The 26,601-nt window shown below is 39.3% G+C and overlaps 1 protein-coding gene across 3 annotated transcripts in view; it reads left to right on the top strand.

Annotated features, from left to right (window-relative positions):
- ADAMTSL1 (ADAMTS like 1) overlaps positions 1-26,601 on the top strand; it is an 888,150-nt gene that overhangs the window by 591,818 nt on the left and 269,731 nt on the right. For all 3 annotated transcript variants that reach the window (XM_047830980.1, XM_047830979.1, XM_047830981.1), the window contains one exon: positions 2,754-2,990. In XM_047830980.1, the coding sequence (XP_047686936.1) occupies positions 2,754-2,990 (237 nt within the window). The remainder of the gene's footprint in view (positions 1-2,753; positions 2,991-26,601) is intronic.

Below are 26,601 nucleotides of genomic sequence, written 5' to 3'. Positions count from 1 at the left end.
CTGTTTTGTCACAGAAAAAAAAGTGTTAATACTTTACCTTTTTACTTATTTTAACTTTGAATGCCTTGGAGTCTTATTTAGTTTAGTAAAGATGGGAAGACTCAACACAGTTTGTTGAATAGAAGAGAGTTTTAGGTCTGTACTAAGACTATGTAACATCAATTTAAAAACATAACTGACACTTTTCTTGGAATTGGATAAATGCAGAAAATTATATCTGGTTCATACTAAGAGGTCTCTTAATTATATATTACCCTTATTACTTTCATGCAGAGGTGATTCAGCTTGACCCTGTAATTCCCTTACAGCTGATTCACTTTTATTTCTAGGAAAAGGAGGTAAAAATTACGAGAGGGGTTGGGGACCGTTCTAAACAATTTCCTCAGTGTTCTGCTTTCTTGAGTCCGCTTCAATATTTCTTTTGTACCACTGAGAAAGCAAGTGACTCTTGAGATAATAGGTAGTATGCAACTGAAAACACTATTTAAACATTATTAATTAAACTATCAGTACTGCTGTGGAAGCTCCCATGCAGTGGCAGCCAGGGAAACTTGTTGACTGTAGAGAGTAGGTTTTACTTACAATCTCTGTTGTGTCTCAAATGGGGGAAATTTAGGAAAAGGATGTGTAGATTGGAGGGCAGTGTTCAGCCATAGGATTATGTCAGGACAGAAGTGAGTGAGGTCTAAGCGGAGACTGAAAGGAGCTAGCGTTAAAGCATGTAGGTTCAGATACGTTGTGTTAACATCCTACAATTTACCTGTTGTGTGATTCATAGTATAGTTTTGCAATGTGTGGTTTTTGTTTTATTTCTCATGACGAACAACCAAATATCACAACAAAGTCTAACACATGCTTACTGATTAATTCATAGACCTTTGAAAGGTTTTAAACTATAGCCTTTCATGTATGAAATTGATAAGTAATGAATTTGGGGGTGCCTGGGTGACTCAGTCGGTTAAGCATCAGACGCTTGATTTCTGCTCAGGTCATGATCTCACGGTCTTGAGATCAAGTTTGTGAGGGGCTCCGAGCTGTGCATGGAGCCTCTTCCAGATTCTCTGTCTCCTCCCCCGCTCACACATGCATGCTCTGTCTCTCTCTCATTCTTTCTCTCTAAAAGAATATTAGTAATAATAAGTAATGAATTTTAATTATACTTTTTTCAGACAATATTTGAAATCCCTTAAGCCTTGTTGGGTACTCATGTATCTATACCTGTGTTATATAAATTATTTTTCCTTTCATACTATGTTTTCTTCACTCCAAGAGCATATCTGATACTATCAGTAAAGTACCTTTGAGATTTTATATTGTATTTTAAGCTTTTTTATGTTCATCTTAAATAAACATTTAATTGTTTATATACCATCTTGCCCGGAAAGAATTTATGCTTCCCCAAATATTAACACCTTATATGCTACTTAATAGTACCACTGAAGTTTGAAAAAAAGAATCAGGAATTCCATTTTATAAAATAGAGTAATGCTATTCTCACAATGCTTCTTTAAAGAGAAGGAACCCTTGTATAAGAAGAACCCTCAGAAATGATCACGTAGGAACGAGGACCTCCTAAAGGCTGCATGCAAACCCCTAATTGAGATTTTTAAAATTATAGTAAAGTCCTTTCAACAAATGGATATTCTATAATCTTCCATAGTAAATCCTAATCAGAATGCATGTTGAATAAAATAAATCTATCTGAAAGCCTTTCCGAGGGACAGGTGATACTTGCCTTTTTAAGGTTGAATCTTGTTTCCTTTTACTAAAGGGTATCGTGTTTTAGAGAGTAAGCATTGTGAGTTATAGTTTTAATTTTAAAATGCCCTTTATAAAGTATACATTTAAAATATTCTTATTTTCCATTGTTCTCTGCCAATGTGATTTAAAATTCAAATTCAGAGGATCTCATAATTCTCCAGCTTTTTCTCTTCAGCAGCTTCACTGAATAATCATAGTAATAGCTACCATGTACAGTCTTCCATGTGCCAGTATTTGGCTGACATAAGCCCATGAAATTCTCACAGTGACTTTGAGAGCTGAGTATTATTGCTTCTGTTCTAAACAAAAGGAAACCTGGACTCAGAGAGACCCACTGTATCACAGCCATGCTCGCGTCCAAGAAGCCCATACCTTTCCACTCTGCCGTGTTGCCTTAAGCTAAGGAAATTCAGGCATCAACGCTCTTTTCTCTTTTTTGTTCCCCATATTTAATTCTATATACTGTGCACCCTACATTTTAGAAAAACTCACAATCCCACAAAAATTTTCAAATGAAATTATTACAACTTTGTGCAGGGAGTTGCTATAGTATTGCCATAGCTTTCATTATTAGAACTGAAAGCAACAGACATGTGTTTCAACTAACCCATTGACTTCAGTAAGTTTTACTTAAGTTACAGGGAAACTGAAATAGTATTACATTGTGGAGGGATCCGTGGACCAAGCAACATCTTTCAGAAAATATATGTCGAGGTGACTATTTCTCAACGAATATCAATCAGATCTACCTCAAGCTGATTACTTTCCCATTTAACTTTAATCCAAAACTATTACAAGGTGATTACTTGCTCAGATCTTTACATTTTCAGGGCCAAACAATCATGAGTCTCAGATGAAATGAGAGTGTCCATCGGGAAAAACCAGGACATTTGTTTGTTTTCTAAGACTTTGACAGACCACATGGCTTCTCCAGTTTTCTGTTTGGGCTGCCCTCATAACCTATTTGTGTCCCTCCTGCCTTTCCTCTCCAGGACTGCCCACCAGAAGCAGGCGATTTCCGAGCTCAGCAATGCTCCGCTCACAATGATGTCAAGCACCATGGCCAGTTTTATGAATGGCTTCCTGTGTCTAATGACCCAGACAACCCCTGTTCACTCAAATGCCAGGCCAAAGGAACAACCCTGGTTGTTGAACTAGCACCTAAAGTCTTAGATGGGACTCGTTGCTACACAGAATCTTTGGATATGTGCATCAGTGGTTTATGCCAAGTAAGTGCTGGCTTCTTCCCATTCTATTTTTCCAGAAAGTTTTAGCATCTCTGTGTAAATAGCTTCTGTATGGTCCTGCTATCTCAATCATTCAATGTTACCTTTTCTAGAGTTTATAAAGGATGGCAGATTTGAAAATTGAGGTTTAATTTCAGTTAAAACTACAAATGTTGTGTTTGTGTCAACGAAAAGAGAGCTGGCCTTGGATGTTTTTTTTTCCCCTTGCTTTGAGTCTCAGCTGAATATGAAAGGCTAAAAGCTCTTGGATGTGTGTGTGACTTTTGTATTAGACTCTGAAATTACCTCTACTTTGGTTGTCCCTGAAACGTATTTGTATGTTCATGTGGTGTGTGTGTGCGTGTGTGTGTGTGTGTGTGTGTGTGTGTGTGTGTGTGTGTTTGGAAGCATCAATTTTCATCTACTTAGAGCTTTGGAATTACTTGGGTAAGATTAACTCTAAAATCTGCAAGTAAACTCTAGGCAAACTTATTTCTTCATTATTATAACCGTAATTTTTTGAAAGTGCATGCAAACTAATGAAGGGCTTTGACAGTGTGAGCTAGGTCAAATTTCATCCAGGCAAGTCTTTAAAATAGGGATAACAAAGAAGTTTGATTTCTCGTGTCAATGTATCAACTGAGTGGGAGTTAGTAAGAAGAGGGAAAGTTAGTAGTTAAGTTAGTAAAGAATGTTTTCACTGCATCTGCCATCTTTATTTTTTTGTTTTTAAATTTTTTTTTCAACGTTTATTTATTTTTGGGACAGAGAGAGACAGAGCATGAACGGGGGAGGGGCAGAGAGAGAGGGAGACACAGAATCGGAAACAGGTTCCAGGCTCTGAGCCATCAGCCCAGAGCCTGACTCGGGGCTCGAACTCATGGACCGCGAGATCGTGACCTGGCTGAAGTCGGACGCTCAACCGACTGTGCCACCCAGGCGCCCCTGCCATCTTTATTTTAAAATCTACCCTGGGGGCGCCTGGGTGGCGCAGTCGGTTAAGCGTCCGACTTCAGCCAGGTCACGATCTCGCGGTCCGTGAGTTCAAGCCCCGCGTCAGGCTCTGGGCTGATGCCTCAGAGCCTGGAGCCTGTTTCCGATTCTGTGTCTCCCTCTCTCTCTGCCCCTCCCCCATTCATGCTCTGTCTCTCTCTGTCCCAAAAAATAAATAAACGTTGAAAAAAAATTAAAAAAAAATAAAATAAAATAAAATAAAATCTACCCTGGGTTAGGATCACCAGCATAGTTTTTGGAACAAGCAATTGCTATCATTTCTTGTGTGCTATACCTAACCATATACTTTTATATTTCACTAAGTAGACATTTTGAGAATCCTTGCTTCTCCCAAGATAATATTGGTTGAAATTTTTCTCTCTTTGGAGTCTCTAATATAACAGCTAGTAGTGTAAGAAGAATAAGCATAAAATATGTTTCAGTAAATAGTCACTCCGAATTCACATGTTTGCTGAAAACCTAAACCTATATTCTGATGTAAAAGGAATAACTGTAATTGAATTACTACAAGAAAGGTGAAATGTCGGACATGATTTTCTGCATATGAGAGGGGAGACAGACACGCTAAACCTTCATAAGATCTAGAAGCATGAGACAGGGAAATTGTGGTATGTCCTAGCACTTCTCAGGTAGGAGGATGGAGATGATGTATATATACATGGCTGCAGATTGCTTTATACACAAGAAATATGTGAATTTCAGATACAAATTTGCATATAGAGTCTTACTATTGTAGAGATAGGAAAGGGCTAAGGGATTATTTAATCAATAACCTAAAAAGAGATATTTGAACATTGTTTGTGATATTTAGTGCTTGCTTCCTTCTCTGGGATTTTTACTGATGTTGAAATGGAATTATGAAATCTGTAAAAGCTTTGGGAATGATAGGGAATTGTAAAGCAAATACATAGAGGAAAGAGGTTATGTTGTAAGGAATGGCAAATAAAATAATAATAATCCCTTCTGTATGTTTACTATTGGAATAAAGACAGATTTCCATTTGGTAAATGAAAAAAAAGACAGACAAATTATGTGGTTTTCTGAAAGTTACATGATTGATCATGAAATGGGACTAAATTCCATGTCTCCTGACATCTACTGCAAAGCTGTTTGCACTGTAGTACCATGATGAATGGACCAAAATAAATAAGACAGGTCAGCAAATTAAGTTCCCTTTCTTCCTGTTGCATAGGAGTTCAATGTGGCCTGTCTTTTCTAGACTAATCCTGCCAGCTGGCCTCACATACATTGGCAACTGAAAGGGAATCCTATCTCAGCAGTGAAAGAATGAATTTTTATAGATACTAAATATGGAGTGGTAGTGCCGGACATTTGGTTACAAGTATAAACATGCCTCCTTCAATTCTTGGGATTGTGACTTGTTGGATTTGTGGGGGTGCAAATGTAAATTATAGAATATATGAAAAGAGGCAATACCATGGTAAAGGAGGTGAGATAACTCTGATTGCATATAGGCACTAATACATAGTTTGGCTGAAGAGCACAGTACCCCCCAGGAACACAGTAAGAAGACAGGTAGTTTGGGAGAAAACAGTGGGTACTTGAATGGCAGATAGGACTATGGCTAACAATGGGTGGCCAGGAAAGAGTTTTAGTGGAGAAAAGATATAATCATAGTTCTGTTTCAGAAAGATTAATGTAGCTACAGTTGTAGGACTTTGAAGTGCAAGGCCTGAGAGCCAAAGAGGCCAGCTGAGAGGAGGCTCTTAGAGGAGCCAAGGTGGGGCAAAGTGGGAGCCTGGGCCAGAGCAGTGACAGCAAAGAAATAGCAAGAAAACTACGCCTAAAACCAGGAAAAAGTTTTCATTTTGATTACAACTAGAGCAAAGGGTAAAAGCAATAAATCAAATTAATCATGCTCAAGGGATCAAAAACTACAACTTAATATGAATTTGTAATGGATATAATTTTGGATCCTTGTTACCATTACCATAATAGCCTGTGTTTTCATGATTAAAACCTACTTGAGTTTTATAAAAAGAGGGAAGGAACAGACAATAGCAAGATCATCAAGGAATAGGGATGGAATGTTTAAATGCAGTGTATAGTTTTTTAGAAGGACAAGAGTAAAGTTAATCACTATGAGAAAATCACTCACTACTACCTCAAAGAGTTTAATACATAAATCCCATTCTACTTAGAAAAAAAATCCTTTATTTAGCTTGTATCTGCATATTGATCATTCATATTTTCAGTCTTTAGTAAGAAACATTAAGAAAAAGTCGTATTTTCATAATTTTTGAAACTGTCGAAAGTCTCAATGCTAATTTAATGGGAAGTTTTTCACATTCAATAGTTTCTTCTAGTTTCCTGAAAAAAAATCATCTTCTCCGCCCTATTTTCCCTTCTCTTCCATTTCTACCACATTTGTTAGAGATTCTTAGCTCTTTCTCTGGCTCTGTTTTTGCCTTATTATAACTTTTTCAGCAAACTGTTTCAAGTATTTTTGATGCTAGACAGATACGAATTATAAACTCTAAAGAAGCTAACATCCAGCTTTGGGGATAGACTTGTCTTGATAGAAAATGACAGCATAACTATAGAGACTTGTCACCTGTAAGTACAAATTATTTCAGTTTTACCTATTGAATACTCAAGTAAGAACCACATCCTCAAACTGGGCCTTTAACTGTTCAATACAACTGTGGAGTCTTAGACATTTGGAGCCAGGAGATAACTTAGAAATCCACAGACAAGGAGAAAAGGAAACTGAGACCTAGAAACTGTCCCAAGGTTGTGAATGAGTGGGTTGTCTATAATTGTTGTGGATTTGCTTCAGGAAAATACTGTAATCATCACCATTTATAATAAATACCTTATTCTTAGAAATGTTAGAGCATTTTATTGGGCAGTATGCTCATTCTAGTAATAGTAGTAGTAATATTAATCCTAAGATAACTTCCATTTTTTTGAGAGAGAGTGTGTGTGTGCATGCACATGCTCACAAAAGCAGGGGAGGGTAAGAGAGAGAGAGAGAGAGAGAGAGAGGGAGAGAGAGACTCTTAAGCAGGTTCCACACTCAGTGCTGGAAGCTCAACTCGGAGCCAATCTCGTGAGCATGAGATCATGACCTGAACCAAAATCAAGAGTCAGACACTTAACTGACTGAGCCCCATATAGCTTCCGTTTTTGAGTGACTACCATACCCAGCCACTTTATGTATAATTTTTTCTCATACAAGTGAACAGCATGGCTTCAAATTTTGTGGGTCCATTGACAAATGGATTTTTTTTGTCAATAAATACATTAGGAAAAAAATTGGAAATTTGCAACAATTTGGAAAAACAGATGAACTGTGTAGGTTTAGAAATATGGAAAAAATTAAGAAAAGGTTAATTATGTCATGGATACACAAAATGTGTGTAGATTCTAGTCTATTTTATCATTCACTGACTTAAGATACACACCCATCTATTATAAAAAATTAAAATTTATCAAAACTTACATACACAGATTGTGTAATATCTCTTCATTTTTTATGTTGAATGTTAGTAATACCTATATCATCTATGGTGCTTTCTATCAGTAAGCAATATTGATATAGACATTTCATCTTACAAACACATGACATAAACTTGCTATTTTGATAAATACAGTACAGGGCTAAAAATGTATTTTCCTTATGATTTTCTTAAGCTTTTCTTGGTTCTAGCTTACCTTATTAGAAGAACACAGTACATAATATGTACAACACACAACATACTTTTAATCAACTGTTTATGTTATTGGCAAGGCTTCCAGTCAACAGTAGGCTATTAGTAGTTAAGTTTTTTTGGAGAGTCAAAAGTTACATGTGGATTTTCAACCGCACAAGGGGGTTGGTAGCTCTAAATCTCAACTTGTTCAAGAGCCAACTGTATTTACAACGCTACTTATTAGGCATCATTCTCTTCATTTCACAGATGAAGGACTGAGGTTCAGTGATAGAACTTGCCCAGAAACACCAAGCTCTGTCTGGTGCTCCTACTCCTTCTGGTGAGGCTGAGTGGACAGAGACAGGAGCCATCTGATGTTCAGGAATGGTTCCCAAATGAGGCTGCATACCAGAATCACTTGCAGAGCTCTTAAAAGATACAACTCTTCGTCCCTGTGCCCCAGAAACTCGGATTTATTAGTTCTCTGTATATAGAACACTCTCCTTATGATCCTGTTGTTTGGTCAGATTTATGAAGCACTTACAGATAGAAAAGCAGACAGGATTTAAAGTCAAAGGCCATGGATTGGAATCTGGCTCTTCTTTCATAACCTTGATCAAGTTGCTTAACCTTCCTGAATTCTACTTTTTAATCTGTGGGAAATGAGATTGTCTCGCAGACTATCAAGCGCTGAGATAATTCATGTGAAAACATCTAATGAACTATATATAAAGTGCTATGAAAATGTAGACTACCTTGAACATTGTAAGTTGCAAAATATATCAAAGTTCTGGTTCCCTGTGTGAGATTTCATAACTTTCAAAAGTTTCTAGAAAGAGCTGAAGTAAGCAACTTCTTGTTCTGCTAAAAGCATTAACAAAGAAAAGGAGAACTTCCATCATGTACTTTACCATCATCATTTCGTAATTGAAATGTTAATAACAAGGATGTAGTAACAACCTGATTTCAGAATTAAGGACAATAACGTGAATATGGTCTGCTTATGAGAAAGTTACTACACTGTAGTTAGTTGTTTTTTTTTTCCTCCAGAGCACAGAAATTGTTATAGTGCTTCCCAGACCAACATTTGGAAAACACTGCCTTTGAGATCTAGTCCAGCCCCGAGGAATATTGCTCCTAGGTATGATTTTCCCAGGATCTTACAGCTTGTTAATGGCAGGCTAGAGGTCACAGAATGTCAGTGTTTATCAACATTTTTGATTGTGCTCCCTGTGTTATTTCATCAGCATATCCCATGGGCTAAAATTTTGTTCAGCTTTAATGCTATCGTTTATACGTGAAAACAACAGGTTTAGTGAATATATCTTTTCAAACCACATTTCCCCCTTTCCCTCTCATCCTAGAATCTGATCATTGTTCCTGGGAAGTCACTGTGTTGGTGTCTCTGAGCTTACATCTCAGACAGAAATTCTGGGATTCTTATTTGCTTGTTGTTGTTCAAGTTTCTATGAAGTTGGAGTTGAGGCAGGGCTGGGTTAGGGATGGAGTTTGTCATCATCTGAACAGTTAGGAAAAAAGGCTCTGGAGTCAGACTGCCTCGTTTGAACCAAGGCGCCACCATTCATTGGTATGTGGCTTGGAGCCCGTTCCCAAGCCTCCGTTTCCTCATCTGCAAAATGAAGCTAAGGTTTGTAACTACCTGATAGGATTTCTATAAGGCTTAAGTAATTAGATGCTTTCATTGCTTACCATGAGCTTGATAAACGCGAGCCTGCAATAGCAGTCGTAGTAACAGCGGCAGTGGCGGCCGCAGCAGCGGTGGTAGTAGTCGTACCCAAACTACTTCTTGCCGCTGACTTTTTTGAGTGCCTGGGTTAATGCAGTTATACGTACAAAAGGGGATACTGACTTCCCAATGAGTGAACAGACCTTCCGTTAATTTCCTGTGGCAACCTTCTTTTACTAATAGCTCCACATTGTACCATTATCAGCTCCTGATCCAGGGGCGTGAATTGCATCCTGTCCAGAGTTAATGAGCCATCACAAATAGGATCAGCTCTATTAGTACTGCTGTTATTCATTTATTTGCATTATCCAAATTGCCCCATGTATATTTGCCGTAAAGCACAAAGCTGGTTTCTGTTTTAAATGTATAAAAGTGAGTAGCATAAATTTACAGATAGAACATACACTGCTGTTAAAAATAATTTTGAGGTTATTTTGAAGTCAAATTCAGAAAAGTGTGCTTTATTTTCATAATTAATGAAATTCGTCAGTTGCTACCTAATACATGTACATCAAAAAAAGACAAAGTGCCATTATAAACCAGCTCTTTTGTAATGAATCCACACATTTGTAATATTGCTTATTGCTATTTTAGAAAATAAAGCATTTTGAAAAAGAAAAGAAGAATTTTTTCTAAGTAAGACCTTGTAGAATAGAATATTGTTTCAAAATGAATAACACAATTAAAAAGTAAGCTGCAAAGTGGATCATGGGGTTTTGACATCTATACTATGGCAATGTTACAATGAACCATGCTTCTAACACAGAAGTTCTTTCCATTTTTAATAACTCCTGAGGTGAGTAGTTAGAAATGAATTAAATGGGATGATTATTTCTCCATCTCTGTCTGTGACCTAAGTCACCAGTATCAAATGTCTACCAGTTATTCTAACGGTGGTGATGTCAGAAACAAAGACTTGGCCATTTTCCTTCTGTGTTTTGCCGTCTACTTCCATGTGGAAGCATGGTCCGTGCTTAAAAGATTTAATGTGTATTCTTTCTTTCTCTCTCCTCCCTGTGATACAGTAAAGATGAAGTGTTAAGTGAGCTACTACTTACTAGTTAAATTTTGGCAAGTAACTTAGTTTCTGAACATTGTTTCAATTTCTTCTTCCAAAAACATTGCTAGATGTTGAGGACTGAGGAGACAAAGTTAAGTAAGACCTTTTCCTTCAGGAGTGATACTTTTGTAGGGTTATTGTGAATAATTTAGTTATTTAAAAAAAATTATTCATGTGACAAATATTTACTTAGGAATTACCTGTGGGTGTGCTCGATACTGAAGATAGATGAATGAAGAGGAGAAAACAACAGTCTCTGAACTTACACTCTGAGGAGGGATCTGACAAATATACAGAAAATTTTACTATCGTCACTATACTACCTGCCTCTCCCTGAATACAAAAATGTACATTTGAGTCACTCAACTATATTCTCCTCACTGTAAACAGAGTGCTCTTTGTAGAGTATGGATTTGGCTTCATTTACCTGCTGTAATCATTTATATTGTGTGCTTTAGTTTCAGGGTAAAGAAAGCCCAAATTTCTTTATACAGTGGGTTTCTTTACTGGGTGGTGTAAGACAACAGAAGTTTATTCTTTCACGGTTCTGGAAGCTAGTGTCCTCCAAGCCATGCTTCCTCTGAGCCTCTGGGTAGACTCTTGCTTTGCCTTTTCCTAGCTTTTTTTTTTTTTTTAATTTTTTTTTTCAATGTTTATTTATTTTTGGGACAGAGAGAGACAGAACTTGAACGGGGGAGGGGCAGAGAGAGAGGGAGACACAGAATCGGAAACAGGCTCCAGGCTCTGAGCCATCAGCCCAGAGCCCGACGCGGAGCTTGAACTCCTGGATCGCGAGATCGTGACCTGGCTGAAGTCGGACGCTCAACCGACTGCGCCACCCAGGCGCCCCTTTTCCTAGCTTCTAATAGCGGCCATCAATCTTTGCCTTCATCTTCACAGGTCCATCTTCCCTTGTGCCTGTTGTTTTGCCTTTACATGGCCTTCTTCTGGTGTCTCTTCATATAAGAACACCAGTGATATTGGATTAGGGCCCTTTGTAATTGAGTATGACATCATCTTAACTTGGTTATATCTGCAAAGAGGCTCTTTCCAAATAAGATTGCATTCGTAGGTGAGGAGGGGAGGGAGTGGTGAGAGAACTTCAACATCTTTTGGGGAGGCACAATTCAACCCACAGTAGCATACATCTCTGTTTATTTCTATATAGTAGTACAGACATATACATATATACGCACATACGTATGTGTATATGCATCTACTTTTTTTAATGTTTTTATTTATTTTTGAGAGACAGAGAAAGAGAGAGAAGGGAAAGGGCGGGGAGCGGGGGGGGGGAGGCAGAAAATTCAAAGCAGTCTCTGTGCCTGATGTGGGGCTCAATCTCACAAACTGCAAGATAATGACCTGAGCCAAAGTCAGACGCTTGACCAACTGAGCCACCCAGGCGCCCCATACATATATTTCTCATAGTGCGTAGGAACCACATAGGGGAAATTAGCCTGTGGCCGACAGGTGGGATATGTAACTAAGGCTTGGGGTCAAGACCTGCTCAGAGGAAGAGAACTGAAAAGACTTTAACCAGTGGCTAGAATTGAATGACAGTGGAAGGATAAAGGACTAAAGAGGGCATCAAGGCCTATGTCATGAGGAGATGTGTCAGGTGTATTAAGAAGACAGGGGACTTGTAATATTGAGGGCAAAAGAGTGCCTTTGAAATAACTCAAACAGATGTAAGATAGGGTACGATGTGTATTTCAGAAAGAGAACTGTGTCTGCAGTGAGGGCAAAAGATTGGAACGGGGAAGAAATTGTTGGTGGGATGAGGAGAGATTTTAATACAAATTAGGAGATGGAATCCATGGACTGGGTGACTCGTTAAATGCAGCAGGAGAGAAAATTGAGAGCTGAAGATCGTGCCTGGTTTTCTAGTTCGAACAATGTGTGTGCGTATGGTGCGGCCCTTCCTGGGAATGAAACATAGGATGAGGGTCGGGCATTGGTTTTAGGCAGTGGTGAGCAACGAGAAAGTAATGCATGTATCGTGTCTGTCTGCCATATGATATTCACGCAGGGATTTTGCATCCTTTTTCTCCCCCTCTTAACTCTGCCTTCTTAAGTGAAAGGTGTGTTTCCATTGAGTTTATATAGTCACAGGCCTGTTTATGCATGGTTAACCTTCTCGGGGGCCACGTACTAGTTAGGTAACAAGTCAATCTAAATGTTTGTCTCTTTCAGGAGAAAACTGAAGTCAAACTAATGCATACCGTTTTAAAGCTCCTTGAGGTATCCTCTCTCTTTGAAGAGCTAAGAGATATAAAAAGTGACATTTCCTAGGTCCTCATTCATCTCATGATTATTTCCTTCCTGCCATCCCAGTTAGATCCTTTTTTTAAACACACGTATCATGTCTACTCATGGAAAACGTTTCTCTGTTATATTGGAATGTTTTTTCCATGTTGTTATTCAGTTTGTGACGTGGGAAACCTTTCTTCCTATAGCTTTCATAGAAAACCTTTTTTGAAAGTTGTATCCATTCAGTTTGCCCTTTGAAATTACGCGTGGCTGAGAAAGACAGATTTTGTTTTCCCAAAGAGATTTAGTGAAGTAGATGAAGACAGAGTGAATCTAATGTAGAAAAAAATTCAAATTGTTATCCTTTTCTGTGCCATATAGTCTTCAGAGTACACTGTGCATTTCACCATGTGTTTGTGCCAATTCTTTGGGATCTCTTCATCATTTCTATTTTACCACCGGGGGGATTGTGGCCCACAGAAGTTCATACAACTACCAAAAGGTAAAGCTGCAATTAAAATCCTGTTTTCTCTCTTGAGTGTCACTCTTTCTTCTGGGAAAAGATATTTTCACAATGAAGCATAGTTTCAGTGAGCACACCTCATTGTTAGTAGGGATATAGCTGTGTATAACTCAGGAAAGGAACCCTATGGCTTAGGATTCCGTGTTTCGTTAAATGAAAGCCCTGCCAGGATCTGGCAACTTTCTTCAGTCATCTCATTATGCTTTGTTTCATGGATGATTCTTCGGGCCACTTCTTTGCAAAAATACTAAATGTACTAAATTTTACCTAATTATCTTTAAGAGTGTTTCAGTATTGTTAGCAACTACAAAGTTTGAGATTCCCCAAGACTACCCTCACTTCATACCAGCTTCAAGTTGGGCATCTCCAAACCTCGGGTTTGATAATTCACTAGAAGGACCCACAGAATTCACTGAAAGCTGTTGTACTCAGAGTTACAGTTTGTTACAGCAAAAGGATACTGATGAAAATCAGCCAAAGGAAGAAGTGCATAGAGCAGGCTCCAGAAGAGTTCAGCTACGAACTGCCGGTTGTCCTCACCCAGTAGAGTTGTGTAGACTGCACTTGCTTCTCCTAGCAACAATGTGTGACAATACACATGGAGTATTGTCAAGCAGGGCACCGCCCAAGTCTTGATGTCCAGAGTTTTTATCGAGGTTTGCTCACATAGACGTAGTTGACCACCTGCATGGCTGACCTTAGTCTCCAGCCTCTCCAGAGGTTGAGTTGATACCATGTGGCCCAAAGCCCTCACCATAAATCACATTATTAGCATAGACTCTCTGGCATGGCCCACAGCTCTCAGACAAACAAAAACACCCTATTGGTCAGGAAATTACAAAGGTTTAGAGATTACCTCCCAGGAGCCAAGGGTAAAAGCCACACGTCTCTTTGGGCAGAGGTTATCCTTTACTGCACAGTGACTTCTTGGAGCTATTTATTTGTTCAAAAAATACTTAATACTCACTCTTAGTCACTAGGGTATCCCTTAATATATAGTGATGACCAGGACTCAAGCCTACCTCTCAAGGAGTATTGTTTCAGAACATGGTCCAGGTTCATTCTTCTCACTGTCCAGTTTTCCCAGTACCATTTGCTGAAGAGAACTTTTTTTTCCCCATTGGATATTCTTTCCTGCTTTGTCAAAGATTAGTCAGCCATATGTTTGAGGGTCCACTTCTGGGTTCCCTATTCTGTTCCATTGATCTATGTGTCTGTTTTTGTGCCCATTCCATACTGTCTTTATGATTACAGCTTTGTAATACACCATAAAGTCCAGAATTGTGATGTCTCCAGCTTTGTTTTTCTTTTTCAACATTACTTTGTCTATTCGGGGGTCTTTTCTGGTTCCATACAAATTTTAGGATTGTCCTACAGCAGTCGTAGCTAAACTAAAAAATATGCCCTGCTTCTATTTTTTGTTTCTAACTTTGGAGAATCACCTTATTACCTATGCCGGTATTCCATTAGAACTACTGCAACATTTACACCAAATAGTTATTCGTGTGTGTGTGTGTGTGTGTCTGTGTGTGTGTGTCTTGAAACGTTGTGCAGAATAGTACAGCTGCTTTAGAAAACAGTCTGGCAGTTCCTCAAAATGTTAAACAGAGTTACCATATGAACAGGCAATTCCACTCTTAGGTATATACCCAAGGGAAATAAAAGCATATGTCCACACACACGCAAAATTATACTCAGTTATTTATAGCAGCATTATTCATAATAGCCAAAAAGCAGAAACAACCCAAATGTCCACCAACTGATGAAAGGATAAATAAAATGTGGTCCATCTATATGGAATATTATTCTACAATAAAAAGGAATGAAGCGTGGATACACTCTATAACACAAATGAACTTTCAAAACACTATGCTAAAGTGAAAGAAGCCAATTCTATCGAGATAAAAAGTAAATTAGTGCTTGCTTAAAGCTGGGGATTAGAGTAATGGGGAGTGACTGCTAATGAGTATGGGCTTTCTTTTGGGGGTAATGAGAATGTTCTAAACCAGTGTTGGTGATAGTTACACAATTCCATGAATGTACTAAAACCATTAAATGTACACTTTAAGTGGGTGAATTTTATGGTATGTGAATTATACCTCAAGAAAGGTGTTTTTAGGGGCACCTGGGCAGCTCAGTTGGATGGGGATCCAAAACTGGCTCAGGTCATGATCTTACAGTCCGTGGGTTCGAGCCCTGCATCAGGCTCTTTGCTGATAGCTCAGCCTGGAGCCTGCTTTGGTTTCTGTGTCTCCCTCTCTCTCTGCCCTTCCCCTGCTCTCTCTCTGTCTCTCTGTCTCTCTGTCTCTCTGTCTCTCTCTCTCTCTCTTTCTCTCTCTCTCTGTCTCTCTCAAAGAATAATTAAAACATTTTTTAAAAAAAGAACATTGTTTTAAAAATGTAGTACAAAGATTCAAAAGTCTATGGACTAAATCTAAAGGCTGTGTTTTCTGTGACCTTAAATAGAGCGTGACCTCACTATTTGACAGAGTTAATATGACTAACCCATTATTCTACAAGGGTGTCATCTTCATTCATTATTGTTTCAAGAAGTCATGTATGACCCTAATTATCTGTATGTATTAAAACTGATTTAGAAATTGGCACACGACAGGTCTTGAATGAATATATGCTGAATGAATGGATAGTGACATCAAACTGGAAGGCGCACATCTTTCCTTTTTTTTTTTTTTCTTTTGAGTGAAGCAAATTTGGACTTGAGAAGGTATTTTCCTAGTACAGTAAATTTTCAACAAAGCATTATCTGTTTAGCTGTATCAGATATTAACTCTGCTCCTTAATTCACTGAGTGATTTCACAGAAGACAGTTTGAAACTAAAATGAGAATTTACAGTCTTACAATTTAATGCTTCATTTTACATTTAAGGTATTTGAGGTCCAGCTAGCCTCAATCAAATTTTTTTTTATTTATTTTTTTTCAACGTTTTATTTTATTTTTGGGACAGAGAGAGACAGAGCATGAACGGGGGAGGGGCAGAGAGAGAGGGAGACACAGAATCAGAAACAGGCTCCAGGCTCTGAGCCATCAGCCCAGAGCCCGACGCGGGGCTCGAACTCAATGACCGCGAGATCATGACCTGGCTGAAGTCCCGACGCTTAACCGACTGCGCCACCCAGGCGCCCCAATCAAATTTTTTTAAATATAATTTATTGTCAAATTGGCTTACATACAACACCCAGTGCTCATTCCAACAGGTGCCCTCCTCAACGCCCATCACCCATTTTCCTTCACCCCCACGTACCCCCCCACTGTCCACCTTCAGTTTGTTCTCTGTATTTAAGAGTCTCTTATGGTTTGCCTCCCTCCCTCTCTGTTTGCATCTATTTCCGCCCCCCTCGCCCCATGGATTCTTTTAAGTTTCTCAAGATCCACATATGAGTGAAAACATATAATATCTGTCTTTCTTGGACAGTCATGATCCTTGTCTTCAAAAGACTTCCAGTCTTAAGGTGATGAGGCTCAAACACAAATAACTATAATCAGCAGGAGCAGCATGTAAAAAGAGGGAGAAGATGAGTTTGGGACTTAGTCAAATATAAGCTGAAGTCTGACTTCTAAACTTACTATCGGTGTGATCATGGAGTAATATATCAGCTCTTTAAGCCTCATTTTTCTCGCCTATGAAAAGGTAAGAATGCCTCAGATTAATAATAAGAGCTGATCTTTATTAAGCTGTTCACCTACCAGGCAGTGTGCCGTGTAAGCACTTTACATATGTTACCTCCTTTAATTCTCTCGTGAGCCCGTGGGGGATTGTAATGCTACCATTTTTATAGAGGAGGGAAATGAGGATTAGAGATTAAGTATTGTTGATTCAGTCATTCAGTTTATTGAGCATCTAATGCTAGGCATCTGGCTAGAAACTAGAGATACACTCCATGTACAGGATGCAGTGGAAGCAGGTAGGAAAAGTGTTGGAATTTACTTTTGAGGAGGCTGCAAGGCCTTGATGTCCCCCCTCAAGTTATCTTTTCCCCAGCACTCAGTCTTTCAGGGAAACTTCCCAGGGGAATTAATATTCATTCTCATCTCTTGTACCTATTACTTTCTTGTTTCCTTTGTCTTTATATTAATTTTCATGACCATCTCACCAGTTAAACTGAGACCCCCTTACTGGCAGACCCCCACCTTATTCTTTGTGTATTTAGATTGATTTGCACAATAGGAGACAGTTGTGTGGATGAATCGACAAATCAATAAATCTCTCTGTTGACTGTTTTTTGTCTCTGATGACCAAACCCTCTCTAAATCACAAAAATTACTCATCCTGAATGTCTTTTTTTTTTATATTTTTAAAAATATAATTTATTGTCAAGTTGGCTGACATACAGTGTATACATTGTGCTCTTGGGTTTGGGAGTAGATTCCCGTGATTCATCGCTTACATACAACACCCACTGCTCATCCCAACAAGTGCCCTCCTAGATGCCCATCACCCATTTTCCCCTCTCCCCACACCCCCCATCAACCCTCAGTTTATTTTAATTTATTTGTGCCTTGTTCTCATTTCCTTCAGGCTGAAACAAAGTCCATTTATATAAGTTAATTTTTTTGTTTGTTTTATGATACTAGGCTAGAAACACTTTAGAATTTGGGGACTCCTGCCATCCATTCTTTATTTACCATGACTTAGGGGATGGGCCAGGTCTACCCAGAACCTTTGCCATCAACATAACTGTTGGCTTGCTTAGTACATCACCCATATCAGATTCTCTGGATGAGCTCTTATTGCTGAAGCCCTTAGATCCTTCCTGGGATTAGTCTCACAAAATGCAAGGTTTCCAAAGACCATAAATATCAATTAGGATTCCAGTATGATGTACTTTTTTCCCCAAATGTATATTAGAAAATAGATCTGAAGAATGTTTGCTCCTACAGGATATTCCATGGTTCAAGTAGATGATCCTCAGACATAGTTTTAATTAGTTCAGTTCTCTCCATAATTAATATAATTATTAAGTTTGTGGTCATAGGTCCTCCCAGAAACTTGAAATGCAAAGTTTAAGTATATGAGAAATTTGAAAGATTTGAAACTTTTCCTTAGGTTTAGAAAAAAAAAGTTAAATAGTAAAGTAAAAATCAGGAAAGCTTTTTGAAACTGGGTGTCTGAAGTCACTTCATATAATTGTTTAAAAATGTGAAACTGGGTGGTTCAGTCAGTTAAGCATCCGACTTCGGCTCAGGTCATGATTTCATGGTCTGTGAGTTTGAACCCCACATCAGCCTCTGTGCTGACAGCTCAGAGCCTGGAGCCTGCTTTGGATTCTGTGTTTCCTTCTTCTTCTGTCCCTACCCTGTTCACACTGTATCTCTGTCTCTCAAAAAATAAAAAAATATTAAAACAAAATTTTTAATATGAAAACTCAAATGTAAATATGAAGGGTAATTAGAGTAAGTAATTGTACACTAGCTGATTGGCATATTTCCAAAGAAATATCAAGTAAAGGTATAGTTTTTTTTTAATGTTGTAGCTACTTTAATTACCAAAATCCTTAATAATAAAAACAATTTAAAGCATCAGGTACCTTCCAGATTTTGAGCCATGAACATAATTTTACCCAAGTTTTAACATACTCATGGTTGCCACAGACTCTCCTGGAACATTCGTAGGAAGGGCTACTTGCCAGTATCAGGAAAATCCACCCAGACACCTAAAATTAGTGTCATACACCCCACTTGTTCTTTCTATTGCCTCTTGGTTGTACTGCCTTGAGGAGTTCAAATCAGGAAGGTACAAAGTGTTTTTGCTGTCGGATGCCTATTTTCGATCCAAGGGAACACTTAAGAATCTGAGAAATCTAGACAGAAAGGCAAGAACCGATCTGTGTGGTTAATAGAACCCAGAGGCCAAGACAAATTCAGAGGGCTTGGGAAATGTTTTGAACCTCTTTCCAAAGCTAATCACAAAACAGTGGCTTTGAAAGAAACCTTGGAGATCACCAGCTGAATCTCCTCACTCGGTTTCTAAAGACACTGAGCATCAGAGCAGGCATGTGACTTACCCAAGGTCTCTGAGCAAGCAAGTAGTGGAGCCCAGATTCAAAGCTGGATGTCTTCTGGCTCCAAGTACAGTGCTCTTTAGTCTGTATTAACGGCAAGTGCTTTTTGTATGTGTGATTTTAAGGACCTGTAGCGTTTAAAGCATTCTTCTGATTTGAATTATTTATTCATTTTGTTGGTCTCTTTTACCATTATTGAGTACATTTCAGTCCCTGAGCTAAATTTCCCTCCCTTGTGGCCAAATTATCACCGAACATTCCATTCACTTAAAAATTGTTGTACTATAAAAGAAAATACAAGTGGAAAACCTTGCCAACAATAAACATTCTAAAAAACTTAACACACACCACTTCCATTCCTGCAGAAATGCCAAGTGCAAACCTATTGCACCTGCAGGCTGTAGCAATCACACAGTGGCCAGGAACTGGTGGCTGGCTAGTCCCATGTGCACTTAGGTTTATGACTAAGTTTGAGTATAACTTTAGTTTCTTTGCCAGGAGAGTGACAGGTGATTTAAAGAAACAAACAAGTATTTTAGGGAAAGAGTGAGTGGGGAGTTAGGAAAGCTTGAAAGAACATAGCCAGTGTTTTGCTTTCCCAAGCTCTTAACTACCGCATATTTGACTGCTGTCTTCTTCACATTGGGTACTCTCAGCTTCTGAGGGAGAAACTTCAGGATTACTGTTGGTTGTCAGAAAGGCTTGTTAATTTGTTGATTCTCCCATTCATGCAAACAGCTTTTTATTGAGTAAAATGATACAATGTCTTGCAGCCATTTCCAGTCTAGATTTTTATGTGACCTAGGTACAGATGAATTTTTTTTTTCTTTTTTCTTTTTATGCATAGTGATTGCAAGGACATGGTTTGCTGGGGTAAAGGATACAATTCAATTCGGCTAGTTAAGGCAAAGATATACTCAATGGTGAAGCAAGTTCAGCTCTACTGGCCCCTGCCCTCTCCCTCCCCCAGGTATGCTCTGAGCAGGGTATGTGCAGCTAGTGCTGACAAGGTATTTGGAAGGGAGTAGGATACCATCAGGTCAGAGGAACACTGAGTCTCTTCACGCATGGGTTTTTTTCAGAGAAACATTTTTATGCTCATTTAAAACATACTACTTTTAAAGTTTATTTATTTATTTTGAGACAGGGTAAGTAAGAGAGGGGGAGAGAGAGGGAGTCAGAAAATCCCAAGCAGGTTCCGCACTGCCAGAACAGACCCCAATGTGGGGCTTGAACCCACGAAACCGTGAGATCATGACATGAGCCAAAACCAAGGGTCGGATGCTTCACCAACTGAACCACCCAGGCGCCCCATTAAAACATGCTTTCTTAGGGAGTGTGTGTATAGAATGGTTTCATCAGGGCTATGTAAGCAAGGCCTGGTATTTTCCCAAGTATTCTCCAGGTTTCTCTCTATAATTTGGAGTATAGTTTTCGTTTTCTCCCGAGATGATTATCATAGCCCTGAAGCAGAGGTTGCAAACTAGCAATCCTCCAACCAAATATATCTGCCACTGACAACTTTTCCTCAGAGGCTGTAGTCTAGTTTTGTAAAAATTTGAATTAGTTGCCAATATGTAAATATATTTCCAAGAAAAGTTCATATTCACAACATATCTTTTAAAAAATTAGATCTGCAATATTTGGTCTGCACTAGGATGTAGTAGCCATTTGATAAAGCTGAATAGTTGCTCCAGCCATGAGATGGTGTGGACACTTCTAAGCCAGCATCACTACCTGGACAGGCTGACTCTGCAGCTCTCTGTATCTCTGACCATTCCCCAAAGGATACATAGGCTAGATATTTTTATGGGCAAGGGCAAAGAGTTAAAATCATCATCATGGTAATTGTAAGAATATTAAAATAGTCCACCTCATATACTGAGCACTGACCATGCCGGGCACTGTGCCGAGTGCTTGACCCAAACCTCACACGAACCCCATCTATAACCCAAAGGGTTAATTTGCTTGCTTAAGATCATATATCCTGGGAGTGGCTGAGTTAGTATTTGGACTCTGATGCGTCAGACTTGAAAGCTTATACTTTTGAATATCAGATAAAGAGCACCTACTCAAGTTTTTTAAAACCTTAAGATAGGAAAATACAAACTCTTAACCTGTGCAAATGGTGATTTTAAAAGGAAAATAGTGCAATTTCTTATTGTTGAAAGTATGGATTTTATTTTTGTTATCTTTCCCTTGATTCCAGCCTTGTACTGTCTTTATTTTTTTTTAATTTTTTTAATGTTTATTTGTTTTTGAGAGAGAAAGACAGAATGTGAGTGGGGGAGGGGCAGAAGGAGAGGGAGACATAGAATCCGAAGCAGGCTCCAGGCTCTGAGCTGTCAGCACAGAGCCTGACGCGGGGCTCAAACTCACAAGCCATGAGATCATGACCTGAGCCGAAGTCAGACGCTTAACCGACTGAGTCACCCAGGTGTCCCAAGCCTTGTACTGTCTTTAAAGCCTACTTCTTTTTAAGTCCAGAATATTATAGATTTACTATTGGTTTCCTTTGGCATTATTTCCTTCACTTCTGTTTCTTTTCTTAAGGATTCTCAAAATCTTTAACTCCTTTGCTTTTTTTTCTCTCCTCTTTTAGTTTTATTTTTTTAATCAATTTATTTATTTTTGAGAGAGAGCGAGCACAAGTGGGGGAGGAGCAGAGAGAGAGAAGGAGAGAGAGAATCCCAAGCAGGCGCCATGCTATCAGTGCAGAGCCCAAAGCAGGGCTCAATTTCAGGAACCATGAAATCATGACCTGAGCCGAGAACAAGAGTCGGATGGACACTTAACCAACTGAGCCACCCAAGCACCCCTCTCCCCTTTTTAAAATGCTGGAGGCATACCTCTTGACAAAATTTTCTTCTATACACCTAGCTTCAGGATAGGAAAACAAATGCCCCTCCTAGCAAAATATGTATCTCTTTGTTAAAGTTATTTTGGCTACAAGCAATAGAAATGTATTCTGTTCAACTAAAATTCAAAAGAAAGGGTTATTGAAGGGATAGATCAATGATAGGACTATCAACTATTTATTCAGAAAAACAGTTACTGGGTGGCTAGAACCAAAGAGCAAGCTGAAGGGCCAGACCTCGGGAAACATAGAAACTAGGGCAGCTTTGAGGTCCTTAGCTACAGATGTGCCCAGATCTGGACGAAGACTTCTGTCTTTCTCTGTCTCCAGTCACTTTTTCAATCCCAAGAAGACAATCTGGTCTGGTCTAGGTGTCTCTGTTATTGACCTAATTAGCCCTGACTAGGGGATAAAGCAACTAAAACGGTCATGGCCACAAGGGACCTCTTAGGGATGCTATATATGACTGTGCATATGGCGACAGTTTTATAAATTGCTTGTATATTTCTAAATCAGGGATTCAGTCTACATAAAAGTAGACTTTATTAAGTGTGTGTAGCTTCTGTGGGATAATGTAAAATTATTGACATAGGCTCTTAGAAATTTTAAAAGTCCAGACTTTTAGTTGTTTAGAAATTGTCTAAGAAATATCCCAGATATTTTCCCATAATAGGAAACAATCTATTAAGGCAATAGTTCTGCAGTTGCCTTAAAATTCTACCATCTTCCATTATTATTAGTAATTCTAACAAGGTACTACAGTGTGGGCTCATGCATTTAAAAATGTCTTAAGAAATGGATATGATTTTGCTACTGCCTACTGCCTATGGGAGAGTAATTATACCCCGAGTCATTCTGTTCCCTGGACAGTAAGGTGCACCCTTCATCCCTTAGTGGGAGAATCTGATGGGCTGGAAATGCTCAGAAGTTAATACTGATAGACAAGCCATGGAAAACCTCTGTGTTGGTTCATACTAAAATCTTTTTGTACTAGGACAAGATGAACCTTCTGCTGCAAACATGAGCCTCCTCTCTTCTTCAGCCAAAAGTTCACCAGGGTTCAAACAGTGTTTTAATGGATTCCAGCAAGACTTCTGTGGGCCTTTAAGGAAGAAGTTTCTGGTGTGCAGCCTGGAGGAATGTGTCTAGCACAGTACCAGCACTAGAATCAGAACCCACCTGGCTTCAAGCCCCAGGCCAGCCTTCTAGTCTGCTTCCGATTTGGGGGGGGGGACTTGGCAGGTTGCCTTCATTGTTCCAAAGTACTGCCGCCATTCCTTAGTTCACAGCTCACATCTCACCTCCTCTATCAACCCTTCCCAGGCTGATGAGAAACTAGTCCCATCTGTACCCCAAAGCTAGTACATAAAACCTTTTTATTCTCCCATTCAAACAAACAGAGACAGACAATTCTCAGTTGTCCATATTGATACAGGAGTGTGCTCCTGTAGAGAATCTGTTACTGTATCTAATCTGTCAAGACTTTTCTTCCTCATAGAGAGGTGTTTGACACATGCAGATAAGTAGGTCAGACATGGAGAAGCAGGGGGACTGGGCGGCTGGCTAAGGGCACAACCAATGTGTTCGTGGTAGTGAATTCTGAGTTTTTGATACCTGTTCTGAATACTCCCATCTTCCTTCCTTATCCTAGGTCAGTGGGCAGCTTCTGAGGGAGCAAATTAAGTCACCTGAATAATGAGTAATAATATTTTTATCTAAAATGAGAACTCCATTTTTGAGTTTTAAAGAATAGCAGCGAACAATATTTAAAAACACACATTAGCATCTCCTTCTTGCCTGTCTCATTTCTTCAGCTTCCACAGCCGTATTTGTTGTTATAATTAATAGTGTTAGGAGCTTCTCCCATTGGTACACTTTAAGAGCGTTACATTGTTATAATGAATTCTCATAACAGCTTTTGAAGGTGTTATTGGAATTATATTACAGAAGAAACCAAGACATGGAGAAATGTGAGAACATGGACAAGGTCATACAGCTAATAAGTAACAGAGTTTGCATTCAAGTTCAAATCCATCTGGGGGCGCCTGGGTGGCTCAGCCGGTTAAGTGTCCAACTTTGGCTCAAGTCATGATCTCACAGCTCATGAGTTCGAGCCCCGCATCAGGCTCTGTGCTGACGGCTCAGAGCCTGGAGCCTGCTTCGGATTCTGTGTATCTCTCTGCCTCTAACCCACTCGCATTCTGTCTGTCTCTCTCAAAAATAAATAAACACTAAAAAAATTTTTAATAAAATGTTTTTAAAGTTAGCATTTTAACCATTTTAGATAGATAGTTCAAGTTCACCAGCATTAAGTACATATACATTGCTGTATATGTAATCATCTCTGCCATTCATCCCCAAACGTTTTTATCTTCTCCAGCTGAAACTCCATACCCATTATACAGTGATTCCCCATTCCCCCTCCTCTAAGCCCCTGGTAACTATCTTTCCATTTTCTGTCTCTATTAATTTGATTATTCTGGGTACCTCATATAATTGGAATTATACAGTATTTGTAATCTTGGTCTCTTATTGAACTTAGTTTAAAGTCTTCAAGGTTCATTACTCTTGTATCATGTGTAAGGTTTTCCTTCCTTTTTATAGCTTGAATAATATTCCATTGTGTGAAATGTTAAAATGATAAGCTGAGGCATATTAAAAAGTGAGTTTAGGGGCGCCCTGGGTGGCTCAGTTGGTTGAGCGTCCGACTTCAGCTCAGGTCATGATCTCACAGTCCGTGAGTTCGAGCCTCGCGTTGGGCTCTGGGCTAATGGCTGAGAGCCTGGAGCCTGTTTCCGATTCTGTGTCTCTCTCTCTCTCTCTGCCCCTCCCCCGTTCATGCTCTGTCTCTCTCTGTCTCAAAAATAATAAATAAACGTTAAAAAAATTTTTTTTTAAAAAGTGAGTTTATTTGGGTGTTTTCCTATTAGAATCAGGCAGTATCACACTGACATGGTTGGGAGCACTTACCAACAGGAGCCGGGGGAGAGACTTATTTAAAGAAAGTGCAGGGGCGCCTGGGTGGCGCAGTCGGTTAAGCGTCCGACTTCAGCCAGGTCACGATCTCGCGGTCCGTGAGTTCGAGCCCCGCGTCGGGCTCTGGGCTGATGGCTCAGAGCCTGGAGCCTGTTTCCGATTCTGTGACTCCCTCTCTCTCTGCCCCTCCCCCGTTCATGCTCTGTCTCTCTCTGTCCCAAAAATAAATAAACGTTGAAAAAAAAAAATTTTAAAGAAAGTGCAGAAGCAAAGAAAGGAAATTATTTGATTGGCTATAACTTAGAGCCTAATTGACTCTTACTGATTGGCTGTCTTTGCTGTTTTGATTTTGTAACCTTGAGGCATTTATAGACTTAGATCTAGGTTTCCTTATGTAGGCTGCCATGGCATTACAGCCACATCAGTCTAATGGCCTCCTTGTTTAATTAATTTAACAGTATATACCACATTTTGTTTATCTGTTCATCAGCTAGTAGGCACTTGGGCTGTTTCCATCTTTTGCCTGTTGTGAAGGATGCTGTTATGAACATGGGCCTACAAATTATATGGTTAAGTCCTCGCTTTCAGTTCTTCTAGGTATATATCCAGAGCTGGAATTGCTGGATCGTATGGTAATTCTATGTTTCATTTATTGAGGAATCTCCATACTGCTTTCCACGGCAGCTGTACCATTTTTCATTCTCACCAGCTCACCACCTACTCCTCTTGTACCCATACTTCTAGCTTACAAAGCTCTGTAAAGCATGGGCTGTGACTTCTCAGCTGTTTACCCTCCAACAGCCAGGACAATACATTCCCATAAAGGGTGTTGAGTAAAGGGCTTGCTCATTGTGATGGAGATCATGGCCCTGAAACTTCTTCAGCTTCTCTAGGCAATTTACAAAAGTTTGGGCTTGGGATTCCTGGAGCCTGTATTCTTCCCTACCTTTTCTCCCTCTGCTGCTCACAAGCTCAGAGAATAACCATGAAAATGGTGAGATGCTGTCTGCTGGAAAGAAAGAAAAGTATAGCTGTGCCTCTTTGCATACCAATGAGGTGTTTCAGAGGGCTGCGGCCTGCTATGTATGCGGGTGTTGATTTATGATAGCATGTACACGTTTGGCAGGCTGAATCCACGTCTGCAATTTAAATGACCACTTACAAAATGGAGCCTTTTCTTCAGATCTAATTGGACCCAATGCCAGCATTGTAGTTGAGAAAGCAGTTATGTCTGAAAGAAAGTTCGAATCCCAGTGCAAAAGAAGTGGGTCTTGTGGAACTACTAGATAAGCACTTAGTCCAGAAACGTAACCTTGACAATGTACACATTTTAAAGCGATGCGTGATTCTATTCAGCCGGGGATTCTGCCCTCTCTTTAGGAAATCTTTATGGAAATGGGGTGGACAGGCGCAGAGACAGAATTGCTCTTTCAGGGGCATAAGTGGGCTGCCAGCTTCCCACCTAACTAACGCTTCCCATGGTCCTCATTTTTTACTTGTAGTTGTC

Source organism: Prionailurus viverrinus, chromosome D4, assembly GCF_022837055.1.
Source record: "Prionailurus viverrinus isolate Anna chromosome D4, UM_Priviv_1.0, whole genome shotgun sequence".
In the NCBI taxonomy this organism is placed as follows: Eukaryota; Metazoa; Chordata; class Mammalia; order Carnivora; family Felidae; genus Prionailurus; species Prionailurus viverrinus.
The sequence above is the reverse complement of the archived record's forward strand: the minus strand, read 5'-3'. Positions and strand labels throughout refer to the sequence as shown.